Source organism: Chiroxiphia lanceolata, chromosome 10, assembly GCF_009829145.1.
Source record: "Chiroxiphia lanceolata isolate bChiLan1 chromosome 10, bChiLan1.pri, whole genome shotgun sequence".
NCBI classification, from domain to species: Eukaryota; Metazoa; Chordata; class Aves; order Passeriformes; family Pipridae; genus Chiroxiphia; species Chiroxiphia lanceolata.
The window spans coordinates 16586594-16613158 of record NC_045646.1 but is presented as its reverse complement, the minus strand read 5'-3'; the positions used below and the strand labels follow the sequence as shown (position 1 = coordinate 16613158).

Here is a 26565-nt window from a genome sequence, read left to right as displayed (position 1 = left end):
GTTTTTTATGGAATTTTTAAACTCTATGAAATTGGACAGGAATTTATCTTCTAAATTAGTAAGATCATCTTTTAAAGGAAAAAACTGTCACAGGGTATACTGAAATGCAATTTTTGCTTTCAGGTAAGTCAGACTTGTTTCTAATTACACTCATGTTTTAAGGGAACACAGGACAGAAGTGACATTATATTTCCTACTGAGTCCTTGCCATCTATTGCACACACATCATAACAATATTGCTCTTTTCAAAGCCTATCTGTATAAACTCATTACCTTTGCATCCTTTTGGGCCAGTCAGTCCTGGATTTCCAGGAATTCCTGGTAAGCCAACGTCACCCTGATTTTTTTAAAAAACAAAATACAAATGTTTGACATATGGTATGTGTAGCAGGAATAATCTATAAGAGCATTTGGTGCTCTTAGAAAAACTGTATCTTAAGATCAACAGAAAAGCATGTTGTCTTTGTTACATGTCTAACACTGACCGCTAACACTTCCAAGAAACTGTAGATTAGACTTGCTAATAATTTTGAATTTGTGCTTTTATACTTTATTCTAACTCTTGGCTCAAACATCTTAAATTCCTCACAGATGGCCTGAGTAATTTGATTATAAGGTACCATAAAAATATACCAAATATTGTTGTATGTTACCCAAAATTTGCTATAAACATTAATCAGCAATATGTCGTATTGTAACAATAAAAATGTAAAGATTTCCCCATTTTTCCTTTTGAATAATGACCTATAATCAGCAAATCACACCTTATCTATTCAAAAAAATTTCATACAATATAAATCAAGCAAAAATATGTCCCTTTTACCAAAAAACCCTGTGCTTTATGCTTCATGTAATCTCACTGTCTGTCTACCTAGCACACAAGAAGTGAAGAACTGTACCTTATGTCTGTATATACATGTATGTGTGAGTTTGTATATTTGTTCCTGAGCAGTACTGCTTGCCTGGGGTCTGCCTGGGGCAAACTGGCACTGCAGCCAGAGGTGACTTGGTTTGCTGTGTCTCTTGGCTTGGCCACAGCAAGATATGAAGGAGCAGCTACATATTAATCTCCTAATTGTACTGCTGCTGTGTTATGATCTCTGTGGTAAGTGATCTGGCAATCTGTTCTTAGGAATAATGGTAAAAACTTGATGGTGCAACTTGATGGTGTTTTTTTCCCCCTAATTAGTGTAGTGTAGCCTGGACTTCCACCAAGTGGTAAGAGAACAAACTCAGAACATGCAGCTGGGAGAGGCCCTTTGCTGACTCCAACTACAGTTCCTGCTAAAAGGTAATCAAAGCATTTAGGTATTAGGCAATTTACATTTCCTACTATACTGACAGTCTCTTCTGAGGGGGAAGATCTAATAGGTGAGTACAGTACATGCACCCTTCATCCTATTTCTTAGAGGCAGGAGATAACTGCAAAGTCCAGGACATTTCACTACCACTCTGTTTACCTGGTCACCTGGTTCTCCTTGAAAACCTGTAATTCCTTTAAAGCCTTTTGGTCCTGGGAAACCCAATGATCCTGGAAACCCCATCACTCCAGTGTCACCTTGGTCACCTGGCAGTCCTGGAACACCATTCTTCCCTGGAAATCCTCGGGTGCCTCTGAAACCAGTATTGCCTTTTTCACCTGAAGTTAATTGCAGATCAAGATAATGACTAATGAAGTCAAGCCATTATTTGTCACTTATTTTGATTATGGTAACGCTTTTATTGCCACACTCTGTGTATTGTGTAATCGTCCAAGGAAACTATCCTGCTACTTTAAGAATCTATAAACATGATAAGGTTGCTGAGTGTTTCTGCAGCCATGAGTCCCTACCTGTGAAAACCAGTGATTTATAGCAGAAGAATGTATGTCTATGCTTTATTTTATGAATCCAGGGCTTTATTTTATGAACTTACCTCTTTCACCTCTAAATCCATTCTCACCAGGAAACCCTGGGTCTCCCATTTGTCCTTTCTCTAAACGGATGTTAATGTAGCCACTGTCTCCTGGAGACCCTCTTTCACCTTTGAGCCAAAAATATGGAATGTAAGTATATCTCATGAATGACACGTCCTGAAAATTAATTTTGGTAATGACTTCACTAATAGAGAAAGCCTTCAAATACTAATGTGGTTCTCAGTTGTTTCATCAGGCTCACTGCTAACAAAATTTATCCTACTTCTTTTGCTTTTTAGGTAATTCAGTAGTAACCCAGGTGATATTATATCAGAATTATGAAAGATTACCAAAGATGGCAATTGTGTACTGCCTGTGATTGTACCTTGGAGATGGTTATTCTCTTCCCTATAAAAAGTAAATATATTCCTAAGACAGCAGTAGCAAAACTGAACACAGCATCAACATAACTACAGAGTGAAGTGGATTTTTACAAACCTTTTATTCCTATATCCCCACATTCTCCACTAGGCCCAGGTGGACCCATTTTTCCTTCTTCGCCTTTTACACCGGAGATTCCCATTGTGCCTTGTATTCCTGGGAGTCCTGGGAATCCTTGGGGTCCCTGAATCCCTTTGCTTCCTGGTAATATGAAATGCTTTATTTACATGTTCAGTCTGCTTATACTGTTACTGTCACATTCTAAGGAAGAGTATAAAGCAAAAGCAGGAAGTTCAGAAGGACTCCTTAGGAAATCAGCAGAGGTAGAGAACCAACAGTTGGAGCTTGGCTTCATGCCAAGATCAAACATCTCTTGAAACCCAGACTCCCTTGAAACAAACATTCTCCCCCTACCTGCTGCCACCTCCTGGAGATTTAGGCTACACTTACTACCCAAGCTGTTATCCCCAACACACCAGCAGATCTTGCATGTGGCTACTGGATTATGGGGGCTTCATTCTGCTCCCTGTCCCCATCTTTCAGCTCAGGAGCCTGGTACCCAGAGAACTATTGGTCTTACATAAGAATGAGGCAAAGAAGGCATTAAGTACCTCAGGCTTTTCCTCATCCTTTGTCACTATGTTTCCCTTCTCCCATCCAATAAAGGATGGAGATTCTCCTTAGCCCTCCTTTTGTTGCCAATGTATTTATAGAAATGTTTTCATTGTCTTTTACAGCAGTAGCCAGATCGAGGTCTTAGTTGTGCTTTGGCCCCTCTAATTTTCTCCCTGCGTAACCTCATGATACCCTTATCTTCCTGAGCTGACTGGCCATTTTTCCAAATTTCATAAACTCTCCCTTTCTTCCTGAGTTCCATCCAAAGCTCTCTGTTCAGCCATGATGGTCATCTTTCCTGTTGCTTGTCTTTCAGCACATGGGGATGGCCTGTTCCTGTGTCTTTCAGATTTCCTTCTTGAAGAATATTCAGCCTTCCTGGACTTCTTTGCCCTTCAGGATTGCCTCCCAAGGCACTGTTAACCAGTCTCCTAAATGGGCCAATGTCTAAACATATTGTTGTTACTACAGCATATTACAACCTATTACAGCCAGGAAATAATACATGAAAATAGGTCAGTGCTGTAAAACAGCTAAAGCACCAGGATGCACCAACATGCATTGAACTATTTCCATCCCTTTGATTTTATCATAAGAGAAAGAACAAGGGATGCTATGGTTAATTGACTCTACCCTGCTGCAGGGTCTTATTCTTGAAGCTGGAAAGGAAGGAGGGTGCAAAGTACTTCCTAGTGTTAACAGCAGCAGAAATAGTTTCCGCTACAAGAGATGTGATAGATGAGGTGTTTTGCAGGATGTTTGACACACCTGTTTCTCCTGGGAAACCAGTAGGTCCTCTGTTGCCTGGAAGTCCTGGAAGTCCTTGTGAGCCTGGAGGACCTGGGGGACCTTGTGAGCCTGGAGAACCTTTCAGACCTTTGATTCCGGGTGGCCCAGCTAGGCCCCTGTCTCCCCTCTGACCTTTAAAGCCTGGTAAACCTGAGAAAAAGAGCTTTAATCTATGTATGTAAATGCAGGAAAAGGTTCAGCAATTGTATCTAAAAAGCAGAAAGTTTTGGTATAAATTTAAATATCAGCAAACATGGCAAAATTACTTGGAAGCTTTATTACCATGTTGGAATCCTGGCCCTGCCTAGATTTATCACTTGGAATGTTTGTTTTCTTGTATTTCTTTAGTGATAGACATATCAGTAGAAGAGCAGTGAAAAATCCCTACTAATTTGTAAATACATTTGATATATATGTCTCCTAGCTCTTCCTAAATAACAATTCCACTTAAGAATAAGGAAGATAAAAGTATCACAGTAGTGACAGGAGCTCAGTTAAGCTATGAGGACAACAGAATAAGAGTTAACTCTTCCATTTGTTACTTGATAGTGAACACACTGTGATTTGGCCAGTTAAAGAACACCATGGGAAAGAAAGGAAAGTTGGGAAATACCTGGGATGGACACTCTACATTCCTTGAGTTTAAAGAAATGCGCAAAATATAATGTACAACCCCAGAAATGGGCAGGCCCCATGGACGTGTTTGCCACGTCAGCTACAAAAATCATGTGATGAAATCTGCCACAAAATATGTGCAAAGCTTAGTGCTGTGAGGCAACCCCATGGATGTGGTATACCTTGAGGTCCTGGCAGGCCCATGGCACCTCTGAGTCCTGGTGGCCCTGGTAAGCCTGTGACACATGGTGGACCAGGGAAGCCTGGACAGCCTGGTGCTCCTATATCACCTTCTGGGCCTCTAAAGCCCTTGGCACCTGGAAATCCTGGGGTGCCAGGTTGTCCTGGGAAAAAACAGCATTATAAAATGTTTTAGTTCCATTCCTCACCCTCCTTCAGAATTCCTAATTTTAATTTTGAAATGTACATGTTCAGTTACTGTAGTGTCTTAATTGTCCTCTAGTTTTTGCAGTTTGTGAAAACTGGTGCTTTCCTGCAATTTAGAATTGGCTGCTGTGGAAAGCTCCTTTCTTTAAGGAACAAATATGAATTCAGCCCTCATCTCTAGGTAAGGATGATAGTTTCTGATGAGTAGGAGCAGAGTGGGAGGAGCTCGCTGGCCTGCACCAGGCACACAGCTCTGGGGTCAGTTCTACAGGTGTTCCCTGCACAGAAGGATGTGTGGAAATGCTTAGGACTGGGCAAAAGGAAGACCTATAAAAGGAAACAGCAATATCCTCTGTAAAGTGGGAAGGAAATGCACTGTGGAGATCTCTTTGCAGCAACCAGCACAACTCCCCTGCAGAAGCAAGGAGTGTAGTGCACAAGACATTGAGGATTTTATTGCATAACTCTGGGCAAAGAAATTCACCCCTCTCTCCCTGAGTGTTCTCCTGCCCTTTTCCAGTCTGTTCAGGTTTGACTAAACAGTCTGAGGCAAGGACTATCTGTGTGGCAGAGCAGGAAGCCCCAAGCCCAGATGGGCACCAGACAGCAAGTAATAGTAAGAATAGGAAGCTGCACTGTTACTCCATGAACTGGGTAAAGGCATCTTTCTCTTCCTGCAGTGCAGATCCCCTCACTGGCTGGTCAGCCTAAACTGTGAAAATGTAAATGTAAAATCAGGGTGTACTGTTCACAGTCACCATGATGGATCCAGGTAAGAGGAAGTTTTGTCTGAATTAGGACCATCTTTTCTCAGATTTTCTCCTTTAACAAAATGTTTCATAAACTGTTTCATAAAAACTGGCCCATACCTTGAAGCCCAGGAATGCCTGGATTACCCCTTGCTCCTTGTGCACCAGGGGGTCCTGGCAGTCCCCTGTTGCCTGGGATTCCCGGAGGGCCATATGTGGTGTCACCTGGAAGACCTTTCTGACCATCTATGCCAGGTGGACCTGGAGGGCCATTTTTACCATCAACTGTAGATCCTCTTTCACCTTGATCACCAGGATCACCAGCTGTGCCTCGAAAGCCTGTTGATAGGATTTTTAAATTCAAATAGGGCATAATTCAGGAGGTGTTTGGGTTTTTGTTTGTTTGTTTGTTTGTTTTCCCCCCAAGCTGTTACATTATAATCCAAATGTAACCAGATTTAAATTATTACTTTGCAAAGAAAAATAACACCATACATTAAATTTCAGGTTTCTCGTTTATAGCTAATGATACATGAGGATTGAAGGAGGTAATTCCTGTGGGAAGTGACAGGGGTTTTCTTTGGAGCAGCATCTGTCTTGACTACTGTCACTCTTGTCCGGTTTACTCCCTTTCCTAAAATTTCACTAATTGTTCTCAGTTTTCTGAGAATATTTCCTCTCTGGACACTGAACTTTAGGTTATTGCAGCACCTGCAAAGCTGGAATAAAGAAAGGGATACTGATAAAGATTTCTGTTTCACTAGCTTTTGTTGAAGTTTGTGTTTCATTCTATATTCTATGCTATAGTGTTCTACCATGGTAGCTATCTTTCCCTGCATTTATATATTACAATCTGACCAGCAGGTCACCTTCTGGCCCAGGGATTCCTGCTCCTGGCCTGCCTCGATGGCCTTTTTGCCCTTCAAAGCCATTTGGTCCAGGATGCCCAGGGAGTCCTTTTAAACCCTTTGGTCCTGAAAATGAAAAAGAAGTACATAAACTGACAGAGTGCTCAAATGTGCTCCCTGCTCCATAAACAGCAGATTGCAAATCACCAGAGTCAATTAGAAAAAAAATCTTTCCTATAACATTTCAGTGTTACAGGACATCAACAGTATTAACCCAGTGAATGACAGGTGTCAGCTCAAGTTCTTACACTCTCCCGTGCTATATCCTGCTTCTGGAATGGTGCAGATGAGCTCAATACACAAATCCCTGTTCTTTCATGTCTGTATAAATTTTTGTTCCCACCCACAATAGTGGTATCAGGGAACTGGGTAATACCATATTAAGGAGCCTGAAAATCCACCAGCTCCAATTCTTCTGATCAGGATTTTCTGAGGAATTTCAAATGCTTTGGAGGCGATCACAAGAAACGTCTTGCCAGTTCCTGGATGAGTTCTTTGCATTTCAAGTAAGTTTAAAAAGTTGAAATAATGGTAATAAGTTTTCAGATTTTAGGGCTCAATTTCAACTTGCCATGAGCAATATAGTTTTAGAAATTACAGCCTTGCAGCATATCTTTGCCTTGCACATCTCTTTTTCCCAGTATCCAGATGTACATACTCCAGGTCTTATCCAACTCCAGCCATCTGCATATTTTACAGACTCTCTCATGCATTTCAATTGAGGCAGGACAGAGTTTGAAACTACCTTCATTTAATTATTTCTTTGGAGGCAGCCTGCACACCTTTTGATCATGCAAACTGCAGCTGTCTGGCCCTTGATTCTTTTAGATGACTATGCTCCTCTGTATTTGCAGTTTTACATTTTCAGATATGTATCTGTTGAAAAAGTGGAATACTGTAGCTTTTTAGGATATCTTCTTTTTTAAAATTAGCAACTTAAATTTCAATTAAAATCAAAAATTCTCCTATATATAAACATACCTTGAACACCTTTAAAACCTGGGGGACCTGGATTTCCAGGGTATGGTGATGTGATGCAGACAGTTTCACCTGAAGCAAGAGGGAGAAGAAACTGGCCTATTTAATTTTAGAATAAATGGAGTCTGAACACTTACTGTAATATTTCTGTGGAACTAACCAACTAGGTGTAAATATGTGAAATTATGCACATTGTTATTTCCATATTATTTAAGTTTTGATGGAGAATCTTAAAATATATTTTTCTTGACACTTTCTATATAATATTGGTTATATTTCAAATTGTTGTAATACCGTTATATTTTTTAAAGACAAAGGTTTGGTTTTATTTCACTTGTCTTGGAAATTTGTCTTTAAAAAGAAAGAAAGAAATAATATTTTCATTTCAATTCTATGTATAGTTCTGGTTCATACATATCACTCTCAGTGTAGATGTTTTTGTTTGGCTAAGCACTTTTTATAACCAAAAACCAGACCAAGTCTTAAATATAAGTTATATTTTCCTATAAATTAAGAACATTTTCACTATAAATGAATAACACTTTATGTAATACACATGAAACTGTAATGGATGCCACCAAACATGTATTTTTGTTATTTCATTCTTAATGTAAAGAGTCAAAATTACCTTTCTGGCCTTTTGGACCAGGTGGCCCAACATTACCAGTATCACCAAAGTCTCCAGGGCTACCTCTGGCTCCTGGAGGGCCAGGAAACCCCAAACCAGGCAATCCCATCTGTCCTTTTACCCCAGGAGGTCCTGGGAGCCCAGGGAATCCTTTATCACCTGGAAGCGATACTCCAGCATCGCCCTGAAAGAAAACTTGTTGGTAAGAAGTAACAAGAGCTAATTTCTCTCCTCTCTTTGATTATGAGAAAGCATGTTTAGGGGATCATCTGGAGAAATCACTTTCCACAATTAAGAGACTACATGGATGACGTTAGTATTTTTAAATATTTAAGGGCAATAGGAACAAAGGGGTTAGTGGATTTTTTTGTTTCCTGATCCCATAATATTGGGACACAGTATATGCAGAAATTATATTCAGGAATACCAAAATAAGCAATGATACTTACAAGAAAACAATTTTTCAGTGGATAAAAACTTTCATAACCTCTCATAAGATAATACATTAATTGAAATGGAAAAAAAATCTGAGAGAGTCAAACATACCTCAACTCCTTTTTCCCCAGGTAATCCTAGTTCCCCATCTCTGCCATCAAGACCTCTCTGGCCTGGAAATCCTGGAACCCCAGTAGGTCCTCTTTCACCTTTTAATCCTTAAAATATTTTGAAAAGAAAAGGAATTATAATATTTACAGTAATTATTTTTTGAGGGGGAGGTGGAGGTTATTTCTTCTTAGGTAAATGCTGAATAACCATTCATCATATCTGCATGATAATTCCCAGTCCTTCAATTCACATTTCCTTGGTGAAGTATTTTAGGCTTAGGAAGGCTTTAGTTGGACACCTCATGGAACAACTTGGTCTCTCTGTAAAAGACATGTTTAGAGGCACCACAAGAATGTGGCTTTTATTTGTGCTATACAGAGAGTTAAAATATTGAAATCATTCTTAATTTCAGTGAAATCAGTCTGTAGCAATGTCATATGATGCAGAATATTTGCATCAATATTTCCCAAAGGTTTTATTTTCCCCCTAGATTTCTCTTGCACTGATATTTATGAAAATGGAACTTTTGCTGTGTCAAGAAATCCTTTGCAAATAGAAGAAAATGTTTTCCCCTCTCTAACATCTGTAAAAAACCCACAGGCATCCAAAGCTAAGCTAGCTTTTTATAAACAATAAGATGGTCAATCTTTTGTTTGAATAATTAGTTTAGCATTTCTAACTAAGCTTTGCCTTCAGATTGTTGTAATTTATTGCTCTGTTTCTTTTGCTTTTGCAAATCATAACCATAACTGTGGAGAGGTTTTGATCTATTTAATTACAAGAATTTCAGTTGTGCAACTAGTGGCCTATTGTTTCTCTTCAATGCCTGGTCAAGAGTAATTTTTAGAAATAGGAGCAGGAATCTGAATAGTCATTGAAACTTTGAGTTTTTCCCAAGAAGGATGTTGGTGGCTTAAGTTGAGGTAACAGCTGTGATATTGATATATGACACTTCAGGAGGTGGTTCTGTACAATAGTATTTGTATTCTGCTGAGTCTTTGCTATGCAAACCTCTGTAAGACCCCAACTATCAATCACAGGACATGAAAAATCATTTGTTAGCATTAATAACATGCTGTTAAAACTGTTTTATGGTTCAACTATAGAATAAAAACCACAAAATACTGTGTTGATCTTGTGTTTAGCAAGAAGAGATGGTACCAAGAAAGCAGTTTGGACATACATACCCTCTAGGTTTCAGTAACTTACTGAACTAATGAATTTATTAAAGAGTAGATTAATATGTTTTTCTCACACTATTGCTTAGATATTGTATAGGAAACAAAAAGACCAAAGATAAAACTTGTGGTTACCTTTTATCCTAACTCTTCCTGGATCACCCTTCTCTCCTTTTTCACCATGCTGTCCAGCAGAACCAGGGGTCCCCTTACCATTGACAAGGAAAAAAAAGGTGTCAGTTGTCTCCAGCACAGAATCAATGTGGGAATTGAGGGGAAAATTAGATATCTATCTCTTGTATGGTTTCCCAAAACCAACCAGTTAAGGTGACATGCCAAAAAGAAACACTTATCTCTTCTGATGATTATAAAGAGGTGTGTGAATGGCACCTGGCCTTCTCAGCCTGACTCTGCCAAATGTATGGATACACAACTAAAACTGTAAAGCTTGAAGATTTGGGTCCATGGCTGTAAATGCAATATTAAAATCCAAATGATTCACAAACTGTTCCCACTGCAGACTTCAACCCACAATCCACTGAGGAAGGGAATCTCTGGAGTGTGGTGACTGCAGGATGAAGCTTTCCTCCCAGAACTGAACACAGCAGCAAGTAAGTGATGCTTTTTTTCTGAATGAAAACCCACAAAGCTACCAATAAGAAATTTCATCTACATCTAATCAGGTAGGTGTTGTGAGAAGAATCTATGACTTGACAGGTTTAGAGGAGAAAAGAAGTGTTTTTCTATATTCTTATGCTGATTTGTGCTCTCAGCTCTCCAAGCAGAGTGCAGTTTTCATGTCATCATTGGTGATCTTGCAACAGTGCATGTGGGTAAATATATTTTACCATGGGAAATTTAAACAGAAGTAAAAGGCCACTAAGGTGTAAAACTGGGGTATTATTTAGCCAGCTTCCTCTGTTATTCAAATTTTTTCACTTAAAAATAGGTGGAGAGATTATAATGTGATTGTAAATCATGACACTTTTAAATCAGACAGACTTCTGAAAAACATGTTGTATCTGAAACTAGCAGTGTCTCTTTCTTACAATGTTTAGATCTTTATGTAGGCAGAGATCAGTTATTAGTGTTTGAGAGGGAAAATGAGATATTTGTGAAGAAAGGAGAGCAGAAAAATGGAGAAAAATGGTCCATTAAACCAAACATTTCTGTATTGAAGTGAATTACTTCCATCCAAAGTGATTATTTTGTTCTTGTTTCTCACTTAAGTAACCTAAGAACAACAAAATGTTCAGGACAAGGCTTCAAGCTTTGCTTCAAAAATACAGGGACTAAATCATACTCTCAAAAGTAACAAGAAGATCAAAATCTCACATAATCCACACAGGTAGTGGTGTTTTAAGAAGAAAACAAACAAACAAAAACCCCACAAGAGCAAATGTAAAGCTTGTAATGAAACCATTGGCACTAGAATGAGTGAGCCCTTCCACATCCTTCCTTCAGACTCACAATGGTTTTGTTAGCTTTTTTTTTTCTTTTGAAAGAAAATCTTCTGGAAACTTTTAAGCAATTCCTCATGTGCAAAAAGAGTTCTGCTATTAAAATCTCAAAAAAACCCAACAATAACAAAAAAACAGCAAACAAAACAAAAAAAAACCCAAACAGCACAAAAACCTCCAAAACACCTCCCCAAAACAAAAAAAGACCCACTAAACAAACAAAAAAAAAACCCCAACCATAATGCAACAGTCATAAAGCAAGGCATATCTGCCTGTATTTTCAAAGAAATTCCTCTCACACACAAGAAAGTATGTTAAAAAAATCTCTCTTTGGCATTATTTTGGTATGCAGCATCCTGGGTGTACATTTTGCATGTCAGACCAGAAAAAGTGGATCAAAATCACATCAAGTCCAATAATTTATCTTATAAAGTGTTTCTAAGGCAGTTAGGTTAAGTGGTGCTTTGAATTATTGCTCACTGTGGGGAATGAGATAAACTATATGAAGCACATTAAAGAAAATAAGTCTGTTTCCAAAAGTAATAGCTCATTTCACTAGACTGTAACAAGCAAAAGTAGATGAAAGTTTCAGATAGTTTTCCAGGGCACTTTCTCCACTACTCTGCTTAAATGTCTCCTGAGCTGAGAGGTAACTTCATGTTATTTATTTACCAAAATTCATGAAAACTACTCACAGGGAGCCCTGGTGATCCCATTGCACCAGATAAGCCTGGGTCTCCCTTTTCTCCATATCTTCCAGGGTATCCCATTTGTCCTTTCTTTCCTGGAGTACCTGGAGGTCCTTGCACACCACGGGGACCAGGAGGACCAGCACGACACGAGCAGAGACCTTGGCTTCCTATATGAATGTGTCAAAATTACATTGAAAAAGTTGCAGAATTAATACACAAAAAATAATGCTGCCCTTTTTCTTTTCTGTGTGAGTAGTGCCTGGACCATTTCATGTCATTTGATTCCCTTCAAAGAGGTGAAGCATTATCAGCACTAAGTAACTGCTGCATTGACATCATCTACTGACTTAGAAGCCCCAGTGCCAACTGGCCATTTAACTCTGCACTTTGATGGGCCTTATCCACCAAGTTACCATAAACTTCTTGCACATTTAGATCTCACATAACTGGCAAAGGTCTCATATTCAAATGTTTTGCTTACCCTTTTCTCCTTTTGCACCTTTTCTTCCTGGAAGGCCTGTCTGACCTTTTGCTCCAGGTTCTCCAGGGATCCCTCTGTCAGTACAGATCACACCTTTTATAAAAAAAAAATTTTACAGCAAGTATAAATCTGGTTGAGTGTTTCCACAGCTTAGGTCGTGTATTCTCCTCTCCCTTATCTTGTTATACTCGTGTGAAAGGTTAGAGATCTTATTAAATGCTTTACAAGTTATTGCTTATAGATTATACTACAAGAGTCAGTATGACTCAAGTTGATGTTGACACATGGATTTTCATTGCCACTACTACTTTTTTCCACTTAGAACTTTACTTTTTCTTTTCTAAAGGATACTGATTTGGGCTTCCTCCTCAGTTTGCTGTATTTTTGACTTCAGGTGATATATTTTTAGAGAATTTTTTTATATGTGTTGCTTTTGTGGGCTTGAATCACCCAGAAAACGATGAAAATCTTGAAATCTCGCTCATCAACAGCTAATAGGAAAAACGTGTTTTCAACATCCCGTGTAAAGTCTGATATATCTGTCAAAATGCACTTTTCACCTTTGTTTTTTGTGGGATCAACAAAAGCACTGGATCTATTAACCTGCAGAATTATATTCTTAATACATAAATTGCTGTTGAACCTACTGGGTAGTCCAGGTAAGCCTTGTCTTCCTGGCTGTCCTGGTAGGCCTGGTGGTCCAGGAAATCCAGGTCTTCCTGGGATTAATTCACCTGTTCCAGGTAAACCAGGGTCACCTTGAAAACCTTGAGGTCCTGGTGCCCCACTTACTCCTGGCAGGCCAGGCAGACCTATAAAAAAAGAAAGGTGTAAAGCCCATACAGCTTCATAGTGATTAGTGTGAGATATTAAAGAGGAAACACAGACCATGCAGAACTGCCCTGAAAAAGAGCTTCTATATAACAAAGACTTAAATCTAAATCTTCAAGTTTTCCAGAATCCCCAGGAAAGGAGCTCTGCTTTAGACCTTAAAATGCTTCTTTTCCTTCTCCCCTCCATTGTCTCTTTTTCAGATATCCCAGTTATTCTCATTCCTTATACAGAGCAAACTCATCCTGATCACTTTCCTTTATATCTTTTTGAGATGGAGAACAGAATTTTTGAGTACAGCAGTCCAGAGAAAGGTATACCATGGGTTTACAATGAATGGTAATATTCTCCTTAGCCTTTTGTTCCTTTTCTAGTATCTCCTAATGTTCTACTTGGATAATTTTCATTCTTTTCTTTGGCCACTAAGTTAGTATTTTTACTGAACAATCTGTGGAGCTCAAATCCTTACTGTTGGTGATTTTCATCATGCAAGAACAAAGTAGTTTTATTTTAGTTGCTTTCTCTACTACTGCTATATAGTTCATATTTTATCCCCTACTTCTCTTACTTGTTCCATCAAGTCCTGGTCTTCCTAGCAGGCCTGCAGGACCCATTGGTCCAACTGACCCCATATCACCAACAGGACCGGGAAATCCGGGATCTCCTCGTGGACCTACAGGGAATTATAAAAACATGTGAGTCAAATACCTTACTGACAGCTTAAATCTAAATAAAACTGAAATCAAAATTATAATTTGGAAACTACATAAGAGTAAAACAATTTATGACACACTTTTAAATCTGTAACAATTTAATTTTAAGGTGGGAGGATTTGGTTACTTTTCTACGGATTCCAACCCATTTTGTTGGGTACATTTTTAACTTTTCATCACTCTGTAGTAGTATCTTTGTGCTACATATTTCAGAATGCTGAGAGAAATGTTTGCCCAAAATAAAAACACTTGGCATTTAAAATAAATATGCATCTCATGTTATCCCCACTTGGAAGTGCACACGGGGAGGTCGTTTCAGGATTGTCTCGGTTGAAATTATCCAAATTTTTAAAAGTATATTTTCAAAATTGCTATAATTAATAAAATTTGAAATTGTAATTGCATGCTGATAAAGAAAACCTGAATCAGATATAAACAGCTTCATTAAATTGGAGAAACAAAATATTGGTACTAGTTGTGTACCAGTTCTGCTAAGGACCTCTTTCTCTGAAGATTGTATCCAGTCATACACCATGCACATGATTAAATGTTACTTGAGATATTAAGCATGGGGTTAAGTCTTTTCTTGCATGGGCTGGAAAGTCAATGGGAAAAAATGTAATTGATTTTTGGGGAGTTCTGCTGAAATAAGGTCTTGTTGTAATTTACTTCTGCTCACAATCAGCATTTGCTGCAGTAGGAATACAATTTATGGTGACTTGTCTTGAAACATTCTCACAATACAGATTCCCCAAGTGTTATATGCAAAAGGCAGCAAACTCGGTTGTTCCCCGTTGTTTCCTGCTATGAAATAAAATTTCCACACATCTTTTCACTGATTAGATGATAAAGATGGAGATAGAGGGAGCTGGGACATAAAAACCCAGCCTGAGGTTTAGGTAGGCAGGTAATAAGACTGACAGGTATTCTGGTGAGGGTTCTAGTTCCAAGATTTTGCCTCTACTATGCAACAGGAAGCTTAATTGTAATCTAAAAATCTGTATGTTGTGGCAATTCTGAAAATAGGAATCCTAAATTACAGTGGGTAGACAGTTTTTCTTATCTGCCATCCATTATCCAGCATGGGCTTACTTTTCATGGTTTTGTCTTAAATATGCCTAGGTCCAATAACCAGAGACAGGCCTTCAGATCCAGTTGTGACTGTGTGCACAGAGATCATTTAATCCGACATTCGTATGTTTAACTTGGTACCAGTGAGATCAGTGAGACAAACAAGTACAGCATGTGGCCACCAGGAAGTGAAGGTTTAGGATCCTGTTCCCTGAATCCCTTGGAAGTGACCAAGTGACCACTTTGACACACCTCAGCAAAACAGGTCCCACACTTTATCCAGCAGAAAGACTGGTTAAAACTAGATATAACCTTTTATAGGAAGCGGTGGAGTTCCAACAGCTCCAGGAGGACCTGGGGGCCCTTTTTCTCCTGGATCCCCCTGTAAGTCCAACAATAAATTTTACTGATAGATACAAACATAAAATGCACAAGCATGTAACTGAAAATTTCAACAATTGTAAGGTGTGTAAGGATGTGACACACATCACCTGGGAAACTTGACTTTGACATTTTATAGCACTTAAAAACAAGCAAAAAGACTTAAAATAGTCATTATCTTTCAGGATACCAGTGACTAAACAGCAATACACCTATCACACATATCTATTTGACTCTCTAGAACATGTGACTGCTGTATTTGATTTCATTCATTTATTGTAAAGATGACTCAGTTACAGTAAATCAGTACCCATTTAATTGAGAGACACTGATTTAACAACCATGCTGTAATTATTTGCCTTAAAATTCTATACCAGAATTAAGAAATTACTTCTATGATGACAGATAAGCTTTAAGAAAAATGGTTTCACAGTCTAACAGATATCAATGGTAAGAGATACTCAAAGCTCTTATAAGTTTAAAACATCTGCATTAGGGAAACATAAAAGTGGCTCCTAATGGAGAGGAAAATCACTTCTGCTTGGAGGATTTCTAAATTAGCTTGGATTTTGATACTTAGAATTGCAAGTGAAGTGGACTTTAGGGGAGGTCTTTTATGTGGCAAATTGTATTAGAGTTTTTGCTTTGTAGATTAGGAATCAGCCCTGCTCTTTCAGCAAATGGGAACTGAGAAAATAAGAATGTCAATGTGGGAACTGCGTAGTGAGGCTGCATTCCTGGGACTGAGGTTCAGGTCCTTTTAGGACACAGACAAGGAGGACTGGGACTGCAAAACTGGATATCCATTCTTACATAAGTAAAAACAAGGAGTACATCCCTCTTTCTGGGCTTTTTTTTTTTTTTTTTAAAATATGTTTCCAATAATTAAACAGTTCTGGAACTGTCACTGGCTGCTGTCCTCTTGACCTCTGTTTTTTTCCTTTGACTGTATCTTGCAAAATGAAAAAATATCCTTGTGTCATCTTTGGCTCTTTTACACAGGAACATAAATTTGTCTTCCTAATGACATAAAGAGCCTTCTGTGTGGCAGGAAAGAAAAAGCAAACCTAGCATTTTCCCTCTGCTGATAAATTTACAAAGGATTTTGAGATTTAAAACTAATTTAATGATGATAAAAGTATGAAAGATTTGTACTATAGATGTATTTGGCCCAAGTCTTATATGATTTTCATAGTGATTTTAAAATGACACAACCAGAACACAAGAACATACTGAGGAGTCAATGAGCCAAGGTCAAACCTTTCTGTTCTTGGTATCTCCTTAAGTGACAAATTCTGATCATGGTCTGTTTTTAGGCTGTCAGGTCTAATGACCCTCTCTGGATGGCACTTCATTTTGCCTGTGTTTTCACTGTTGATACACTCCTACATAATGGCCTGAAAATGTTTGGATTATTTTGTTGACTGATACTGTTTTCCCATAAAAAGTTTAGGAGACTCAAATTACCAACATCTTATTGAAAAAAAATAGTGTTACCAGTGTCCAGACTTGGAGACCAAAAGGTATGACAACAATTCCTTGAAGACCACTTTTTGCTTTTAGCAACAGTTAATATTTTTTTTTAAGATGAGATTTACTTTGAAAGCGACTGAGGGTTTTTTCTGAGTCTCTATATCTTAAATCTGAATCCATCTTAGATTCTCTCTGAGCATGTTTGTTTCAGAAAAATCTATGTGAGGACAGGCTATTCCCAGGTGTGTTTTTAATCATAATCTTGTTCCTCCAGTCTATGTAATTTTCAGTAGATCATAAGCAACAGCTAGTGAGGCCAGATGAATAGTTGATGAAGTCTAGATAGATCTGCTCCTTTCAGGAACAATCAGATTTCTCCAATTGTTTCCCAAGCAAAACCAAAGCATCTGTGCAATCACTCAGAATTTTGCATATCTGTCTGAGTACACCTGGTTTTTATTAAGTTGTGTCTATATTTGATTTGTTTGCTCCTTGGATTAGCAATTGTAATTTCATCTTTCTGATTCATCCCTGCAGGGCTTCACACTTTTCCCTAGAATAATCTACCAACAATTAATTATTTTTTGGTTACTGTTTGTTGTGTTGATTTATGGCTACTCAGACTGTGGGCTAATCAGTGGAGTCTGAAGAATGTCCTATTCTGTCTATAAAATTACTTGTCTAAAGTCTGTTAATGATGCCCCAAACTAAAACAATATGTACATCAGGGTGAGAATTTTTAACAACAAAACACTACAGGTTCGATTCTACTTTTTAGGAGTAGTGGACTGCAATGAATCTTCTGTTAAAACATGCAATGTTTCTGTCTAATTAGTATCTAAATGATCCCCCCATTGTTGTGAAGCTGATAATGGGCAAATGGGAGAAAAAGTGACACACATGGGCAATTTCTTCCCCCCAAGTATGACCTCATAAATGAAATCTTGGCTGAAAAGGTTGATTTAACATTCTCTTGGCAGGCCCAACTTTGAAACAAGTAAGTCTGTGACTAAACCAGATGTTTTTATTGTACTTTTACTTATTTACTTCATGTGTTTGTCATTTCTCATTTGTAAACATGCTTCTTGAAAAGCTGTTTGTTGCTTATGACAAGTTTGGACCAGCCTCAGTTTACTTCCTTGTGTCATCACAGATTATGTACAGTGTGTTCCAATCTTAAAATTCAGTTTATAACAGAGGTGATTCTTGCCCAAATCTCTTTAAGGAAATTTACTGTTTTATATGCAGCTTTCCAAAAAGATTATTTCAGAGGGAAATAAACACTCCTTGACTTTGGTATTCCAGAATATTTAGAGCCAAGTTCATTAGTGTCAAAATTTCTGCAATACTGTTTTTGTCCTCTATACTGTGGTAATACTGGTGATTGCCTTTTTCAACCTTGCTGTCTCCAGTGATGATTCTTTCATCCACCTTCTGGTTTGCAGCATTTTACTTCTCCTCTTGCTCATATATGCTGACCACTTGGACCCTATCCCAGCCACTCCCTAGCCATTCCCTCTGGCTGGACTCACTGCTCCTTTGTTCCCTCTAGAGGAGCATCCAGAACTGCTTTTTCCTTCTAAGTGTGCTTTAGCACTGTAGATTCCATAGAAAATACAATAATTCCTGTCATTCAAGTTTTTGTTGTTAGCCAGTATTACAATATGATCCAGCAGTCAGAATTACAGTATCATAGGTTCTGCAGCCTGCAGAAGACAAATGGAAAGCAGCATGTATTGTAAAATAAAAAAATAGTTAATGTCATCTAATTGAGCAAAAGTAGGGAATGTTTAACCACAGGTGGTGTGGAGTCCAACTTCCATTCTGGTAACCATCTTGGAACAGCTACTTGTGTGAACAGGTTGAATGCATGCAAGAGACTTTGGTAAATCACTCAACCTGTCTGAATGGAATTTTGTCACCTCATTTGGGACCAGTTTCCATCCTAGTTTATAGGATTGTACTATTACCTGAGTAGCAGGTTTCTTTACCTCACATACCTCTCTAGGGAATGCAGCTCAACCATGAATACCTTGCAGAGTTCATGGATCAGATAGTTATACTGGTAAAGGTAACTACTGGCAATCAGGATTAACAATTCCTGTGGCATGCAAAATGGAATTCCTGCTCTCATATGCACCAGGTAGGAATGTTTACTTACATTGTTATTTACTACTATGATGTTGAGTAACTACGACCATCAGGAAAACAGTAAATTTTAAAAAGAAATGATGATTGTATAAAAGGAAATGGTCTGATAATTGGGTACACTTGGGAGGAACTGGTAGCATCTATATAGGGTTGTGTGCTTTTGTGGTGGTTTTTTACCTGTATGCCTGGATAACCAGGTTGTCCAGGAAAACCAGCAAATCCTGTTTCACCCTGGAAAGGATCACATAAATATAATTTAATTAATCTGTGAAGACATTAAAATAATTGACTCCTGTAAGGCAGTCAAACAGTACTATCACATTCTAATTGCACCCACAGCGTGTTTCAGAAAATTTCCTGGGTTTGTACAAGAGATGTTTTATAGACTCTCCTGTGTTAAAAAACCCACAACATGTATTGCCAGGTAATTTAGACAGTGGTCAGCAGATTCAGCTTAGCTGGGGCACAGGACTAGCTGGAATACACACCAGCAGGATCTAATAGACTCTGCTTAATACAGCTGAAATTGGTTTGCTGCCTGCTGAATGATCCTCTTAAACTATTATTGCATGGAAAGCAGCTGTATATCAGCTTCTCTTCTTATGATTTACTAATACACTTATCCATCCAGTAGTCAAACTCTTTAGGTAGGCAAAAGTAAAGACCATAGTAAAAACTAATTTTGCAGATAAAACAGTCACCTGGAACATAATTCTAGAGGTGAATATCTGTACATTCAAGTGATTTATGGATGCCATGATCATTACCTTAACTAGATTTGAAAATAAGCTGGGGAGAGAAGATAGGAAAAAGGGAAAGATATAGATCTATATACATATATTTATTGTTCTTTACCCCAGTAAGATATTTTAAGTTCATAAGTAATATTTAGCAGACTGAACATCACAACTGGAATTTCTTGAGCCAGAAAGACGAATAAAACATGCAGATAACACAAAATTACACAATGTCACCATGGCAAACAAAGTTAACATGCTGCATAACTTTTCTGTCATGCTGTATGTCTGTCCCACTGACTTTCCCTTCTCCTTGCAACTTCAGATTCCATAAGCAAATTTCAGCCAAATATCAGAGAGTGGCAGAAATTCAAAGCCACAGAGATCATACAAATTCTGTGGCAACAGGTAGCAGAAGAGAAAAGAAGGAATGCAATGTGAGCTAAGAAGTATGTGGAAATTCCAAATCTGCACAAATCCACAGAAAACCAAACCTCACTGATCCCACTGTTCAGGGAGCTGCTTATACTTTATGCTTCGTACCTTCATTCCAGGAAAACCTGCAGGTCCATAAGCACCAGGATGACCCTGATAAAAGCAAGTAGAATGTGAGCTAAAACCATAAAAACTTATTCGAAATTAAACCTATTCAGAACTGCTGAGCAGTTAATGTAACTTAGGTCAATATTACTTGGGATATTTCCCAAAAACTTTGCAGAGTTTTTTCAAATAGTTTCTATGAGAAATGGACACAAATTTGAACTATAGACCAAAGCAAATCAGTCAGGTCTTCACTTAATTTTTTTATCCTGTTGCACCAAGCACAGCAGTTGAGGTGATGCTCCATGTGAGCACTGTCAGGCAAATCAAGCACAAGCTGCTGTAAAAAAGTGCCATTGATATGTATGGAAAACATTAAAATTACTGTGTTAGTACTCTGCTACTCCAGAGCAGCTTTGTGCAGCTCTAAATATTTAGAGGATAACCCTGGAGATTTACTTTCTTTCCAAGGACAGAAAGTCTGTATGAGCTTATGTTTGTCTGAGACAGGGTGAGTGCCAGGGCAAGACTCCTAAATATTCTATACAGGAAGCATGACAGACTAGTTAAAAAAAAAATAATCCTTAAAATCTTTAAGAGTGCAAACTCAAATTGCCAAACATATTATGAATGTAATTATAGTGAATTTGTGATGTAATTTATTCTGTGACTTCCTTACCCGCAATCCAGGGAATCCAGGAAGGCCTTTTTCACCCTTTTCTCCTCTCCCAAGTATGCCCTGGAGCATTCAAAATAGTTTATTTAAACAAGATGCTCAGTGAAGTGTGCCATAAATTTTAATAGTTGTGCATGTTTATTAAATGATATATATATATATATGGTTGATGGATCCTGTCTCCCTTGCCAGGCTCAGTCACTAGGGGTTACTTCATGCAGCATCACTAAGCAGTGCCTCAGTAACCCCAGCTATTTGAGGAACCTGCTCTGACCTCTTCTCCAAGGTTCAGGTGCTTTCAGCTGCTGATTTATTTTTTTTTTTTTAATTTCAGTTCTGGGCATCTTTTGAGCTGCATCAGTTGATTTCTCAGCTCCTGCTTATGACTAACAAGTGTGTTATCACCTACATGGACCACTAGTACTGGAGCAAGCATATAAAGTCCATCTTTTTCAATGTAAATCTGATATAAAAAGACCAGCTTTGTCCTCTTTTCCAGTGCTAATTAACAGTGGTCTTTTTATGATTGAAAATGAACTTCCAAAAATGAGTGCCAGACTTACAACTCAGATATGTGATGTTCAGGCTTCTCGTTTCTCCTGCTTACAAAGCTAAACGAGATTTTAACACAAACTACACTCATTCTTTTGTCCCCATTTATCCTCCATTTTTCTGAGATATGGTAGTTTCCTGCCTGTGGATTTTCCTCCTCCAAATCTATCAGCAATGAAGACTCTAGAATTTTTTTGTGGCTGCTTCTGTTCTGCATCCAGGAACTGGCCCATCAGTGTTTAAATTACTCATGCTGACAGAAAGAAAAGAAAATGTAGAATAGACAGTAAAGAGCAACTCTCTACAAACAGGTGGCTCTGCCTTCTCTACCCTTGAGGATATTCATAATGTGAAGTTCAATTGTTTCCCTAACATACTGAGGTAAACATACATCATGCTCCATTAACAACACATTCAGATCATGTCTGTGTCTCTTCTTGAGGAAAAATAATCTGTGCTTTTATTTTTTTCACAGTTCCAATCCACTATGTGTCAACAGCCCAGCTGGAAACAAGGCTGACCTTTTGCTACCAGGCAACATTCAATAGGTAGGTATAAAACAGACTCAGAAAGATTTTCCAACAGGTTTTGAAATATTTTTGCTCTCACACCGATTTAGGTGGTGATTAAATTTCACAGCTAAAATGCTGTGCTTTAAAAGATTAACACAATAACCAGAAAAGGACTTTGCCAATACCATGGGGAAAAAAACCCTCCCATTACTTACTTTGGGTCCACGTGGCCCTCTGTATCCTGTTACCCCAGGTAATCCTTTTTGGCCCTATGTGTAAAAGGAAAGTTTTTGTGTATATTAATATACCTATGCGCTGGTTAATTTTCTTTTAAGTCTTGGTCTGAAAAACAGTATTTTGTTAAGCACTGGGTCTGTTTCTCTAGGTGCCCTAGACACAAGAAAAACATTTATGTACTGATCTTTATTTCTGTTAACATTGTCAAACCAGCATAATGACTGTGGGGTGAGATAGACATATGTTTTCTCTTGCAAGAAGCTGCAAATCAGGGCTTTGCTCCTACAGTGATTCTATGGTAAATAACAGGAACTTGGAATAAAAATTGACAAGAAAATCCCAAATATTTTTTATATTAAAAGAGCAGTCTAAAAGGGTTAGGGTTGATAGGTCAAAACTGTACATTGGAGTATAGTTTAGCAAAGATGTGCAAAATTAAAAGTGTTAGTGAAGAGATTTAATAGCACAGTAATGAAGTTTACCTGAAATGTCTGAAATATGATTTGCTAATGACAAAAAGTGAAGAAAACCAAAACAAGGGCAGTATCTCCTTTCTGCATCAAGATAGTCTTCCCTCAAGCACATGAGCTAAAGTACACTTGGGGTCTCCTCTCCTGAAAGTTTGTAGGAAGGGTGCTGAACAGCCTTCAGGATTTCTGCTGAAGCTGATGGTTTCTTATAGAAAGACAGATTTGTCTTATCCCATCCTTGCAAAAATTACATCGCAGGATTGTACTTGCCAAGTTGAGCACTGTTAAATACGATGACAAATTGACACCTTTTCTCCTTTGAACAGCTGAGCTCCAGGAGGTCCAACTAACAGTGGTAACCCAGGTGGCCCAGGAAGTCCAATGTCACCCTGTGGAAGCCAAAGGAGAGACATTCTGGGCCACGAACTGTTTCAGTGAGACTCAACTAGTTCTCCTGTTTGCTACAGCACTACATATTTCCGTACTCCTTGGAAATGTACTAATTAACTGCAGAGAAATAAGGGTTTACACTGAGATCTGTAAACCTCTTCACTGTCTTCCCAAGATGAGTAAGGTTGACAATCTAATTTCCTATTCTCATTATTTATTAAAAATAATGTTATGGCCAAGGAAATAAATGAGAACTCATGGCTTCTGCTCCAAATCTGCTGTGGAGATAGTTAGAGGACTGTCAAATCTCTTGTGTGTACATATAGTTTCATATTCTAGACCAAAGCCTTTGAGCACAAGGCCTTGTGAGTGTAAAATGAAATTATTGATTTGCTATGGGAAGTTGTGCATGTTAGACACTTGCACAAATTCTAAGAACTGATTGGACAAATTCATAGAAGAAAAATCAAATATTCCCCATTGGGTCAATAAATCCTGAGTATACTAATATAGCTGGAGACTGGTAGAGGAACTATTATTATGTGTTTGTCTTTTTCTTACACCCTTTCCTTTGTATCTGTTGCTGGACACAGCAACAGATGAGATTCAGTGACAGTTCTGGTACAGGCACACTCACTGGAGGGTACTGGTGTGATTATTTAGGCAATGTCTGTACAGCAGGTAACTGCTATGTAAATGTTAACTAACATATTGATTGTTGCTTTTCAAAATCTCCAGAATATGCTTGATTCCTGCATGCAGCTCACTGAAGGAATCACTTCTGCACAGGATCAATTGATTCAATAACTTGTATTGCTCCTCCTTCCATTCTAACATGAGTAGTGGGAGCACAAAGCCACAAACAACGAGACTCTATTATACTTTTAATTCTACAGTAATAATATATTATTTAATTTCTTACCGGCTCCCCCTTTTGTCCATCCACTCCAATACCTGGATTTCCCTAATTGACAAAGAATGTACACAGTTTGCACATGATCAGAAAATGCTGACATCAGAATTTAATCAAGTAACTCCCACGAAAAACTTGGTAACAATAAACATAAGGAACACTTAAAATAATTGTATAAATTACTCCATTATTTCATAAAAACTTCAGAAGTAACTGCTTACCTGTTGACCTGGCAAACCAGGGTAACCTGGAATACCCTTTAAAAGAGAGTAAAGACAAGTTAATATGTCTGATTTAGAGATGGCTTTATTTTGAAAATTACCTGCTCTTGCCAGTAGGACCTAGCAGCAGAATTTTCCCTTGGGATGTACCTATCCCAAAGTGCTATTTACTTCACTTGGTCACTGCTTTCAGGATGGCTGAACTCTGGTTTCCCCCTTTCCTGTCTCCCATAGGTGGTCTTGGGGAAAGGGAATAAGCAGAAAGCACTAGCAGCATTCCACTGTGACCACAGATTGCCAGGATGAAACGTGTTCATGCAGACATGGGAAGGAATGTTCCCATTCCTCAACTTCCAAACTCACAAGGTAAAGCAAAAATCCATTTTTTTTTTTATCACCTGTCTCAAAAATTACTTCTAGGCCTTGATTCACATTAAGGCAGGTTCTAAAATTGCAGAACTTATGCATATCCAAAAAATGTAAGGCTATTTAACTGTGTTGATCTTACAGGCAAGCCTGGATGGCCGGGGTATCCAGCTGGGCCCATTGTACCTCTTGACCCTCTAGGTCCCTGGAAAAGATGGTGAAAGGTCTGTTTGTGAAAATACCAAGAACTTGCCCCTTTTTCCACAAAACCAGCCCCTCCAAAATGCCTACATCACATGGACTCAAGTCCACTGGCCTCTGGATTCCACCCATGGCCAGAAGCTTTTACCATGCCTGAAACCTCACTGTGACTAGAACAGCTCAGCACCAGCTTCTGGGTAACACTGGAAAGATATTAGACAGTTATATGTTATTAATGAATTCAAAGAATACTTCGTCAGCAATTGTACTACAATGTGGTGAGCTGGTACAGTTCATCAGTGAATACCTTTGTGAAGGGCTTAAGAGAAACCTGAAGCCATTAAGAGCGTGATTCTGCAACAAAATTAAGCTCTCTCTTCTTTTTGTGTTTTTATGGCCAGAATAATGTAGAAGAAGGTGTCATATGTCTACTCATCTTGAGCATCATGAAGAAAATATTCTGCAAACTGTGAGTACCAGAGCATCAGCTGCTCCATACAGAGCTGATGCAGATGGGTACAGCCTATTTCTCATCCTGTTCAGTCAGCAGGAACTGGCCGTGGGGCAGAGTAGAGGGACTCTGTGTTTCTTAGACTTTATTCTGGAATTTTGCTATTTAAGGCAGGCAGGGAAAAACCCCAGTATTTCTCACTATACTAAAGAGGAAAATTTTAAAAATCTTCAAGCCAAAAAGTAGGTACAGAACCTACTGACTGTACTTACAGGCATGCCAGGGGGGCCAGGATCACCTCTCTCTCCCTGTAATGACAATCATTTAGCAAATGAGTCAGCCCAAGTGGGTGTTTTCTATCTTTATAGATATTAAGATCACAAGCTATCTGTTACAGCTGTATATGTGTTTTTAATCCTTTTTTTGAACCAAGCTTTATTAAATACTGAGGAGTAATGGAACAATTACATTTACCATATATGTTTCCCTGCAAGTTATGATTTTTCTTTACAATCAGATACTTACTGGAGGTCCTTTTCCAAAATGTGCAACATACACTGAATTTCCTTTTTCTCCTTTTTGCCCTGGATTTCCCTTTAAAGAAAAAAAGTATCTTAAAACATGATCCACTTACTGATACTCTACATTTCCATGGAGACTGAATAAGTTCTCAGGCTGTGATTTTCTGGTGCCCCTACATCAGAAGGTGATCCACTAGGATCATGCATGACCATTTTGCAGTTCTTTTATCTATCAAGACCCTTAAAAGTAAAATTACCTTCTGTACAGTTGAGCAAACCAGCTCCCCACAGCTTCTGGACTCCTGCCCTCTTAGGTGCTCCTTTGCTCTTGGCTCTTGATTAAGCTACACTCTTCACAATTCTTGCCCTTTATCAAACCTATCCCTATGCCTACCTTTTCTTTCAGTGAGGCAGTGACTGTAAGTATCAGTAGTCTGCCTTCTCCCAAAGTTCATGCTGTGATTTAGAAGAATTTAGAGTGATTCTGCATACAATTAGAAAAATAAAACTATGGACTGTATTAGATGTGTAATATTCAATGTTTCCATCTATAAGGTATTTGCTGTGGGGTCCTTTACAAAACTTTGCTAAGTTTAGCACCTTCAAAACCTCAATCAGATTTAGCAAGAACAGATGATTTCTTTAGCAAAATTTAACTGTAGTGCTCAATTTCCTGTTAAGACCATGACATGTGCATATCTGAAGAACAGATTCATAAAGACATTGTTTCTGGAGTTTTCTCATTTGAAATCCAAATGCAGTGGATATAATTTAACTAAGCTAACCACTTAACTATT

The 26565-nt window shown here is 38.3% G+C and overlaps 1 protein-coding gene and 1 long non-coding RNA gene across 2 annotated transcripts in view; one reads left to right on the top strand and one right to left on the bottom strand.

The window, feature by feature from the left end:
• Positions 1–26565, bottom strand: part of LOC116791883 (collagen alpha-4(IV) chain-like) — a 69166-nt gene that overhangs the window by 19128 nt on the left and 23473 nt on the right. The window contains 27 exon segments of the mRNA XM_032698319.1: positions 274–337; positions 1461–1639; positions 1915–2022; positions 2393–2536; positions 3719–3889; positions 4537–4698; positions 5611–5829; positions 6360–6464; positions 7380–7448; positions 8005–8188; positions 8551–8657; positions 9864–9936; positions 11884–12047; positions 12362–12454; positions 13009–13173; positions 13761–13865; positions 15289–15358; positions 19159–19212; positions 20262–20306; positions 20938–20997; positions 22214–22267; positions 23014–23094; positions 24018–24059; positions 24230–24265; positions 24738–24800; positions 25520–25555; positions 25773–25841. Of these exon segments, the coding sequence (XP_032554210.1) occupies positions 274–337; positions 1461–1639; positions 1915–2022; positions 2393–2536; positions 3719–3889; positions 4537–4698; positions 5611–5829; positions 6360–6464; positions 7380–7448; positions 8005–8188; positions 8551–8657; positions 9864–9936; positions 11884–12047; positions 12362–12454; positions 13009–13173; positions 13761–13865; positions 15289–15358; positions 19159–19212; positions 20262–20306; positions 20938–20997; positions 22214–22267; positions 23014–23094; positions 24018–24059; positions 24230–24265; positions 24738–24800; positions 25520–25555; positions 25773–25841 (2722 nt within the window).
• On the top strand, positions 1919–10348 carry LOC116791884. Its single transcript, XR_004358895.1, has 3 exons — positions 1919–2044; positions 8571–8632; positions 10249–10348. It is a non-coding gene; the product is annotated as an uncharacterized LOC116791884 (long non-coding RNA).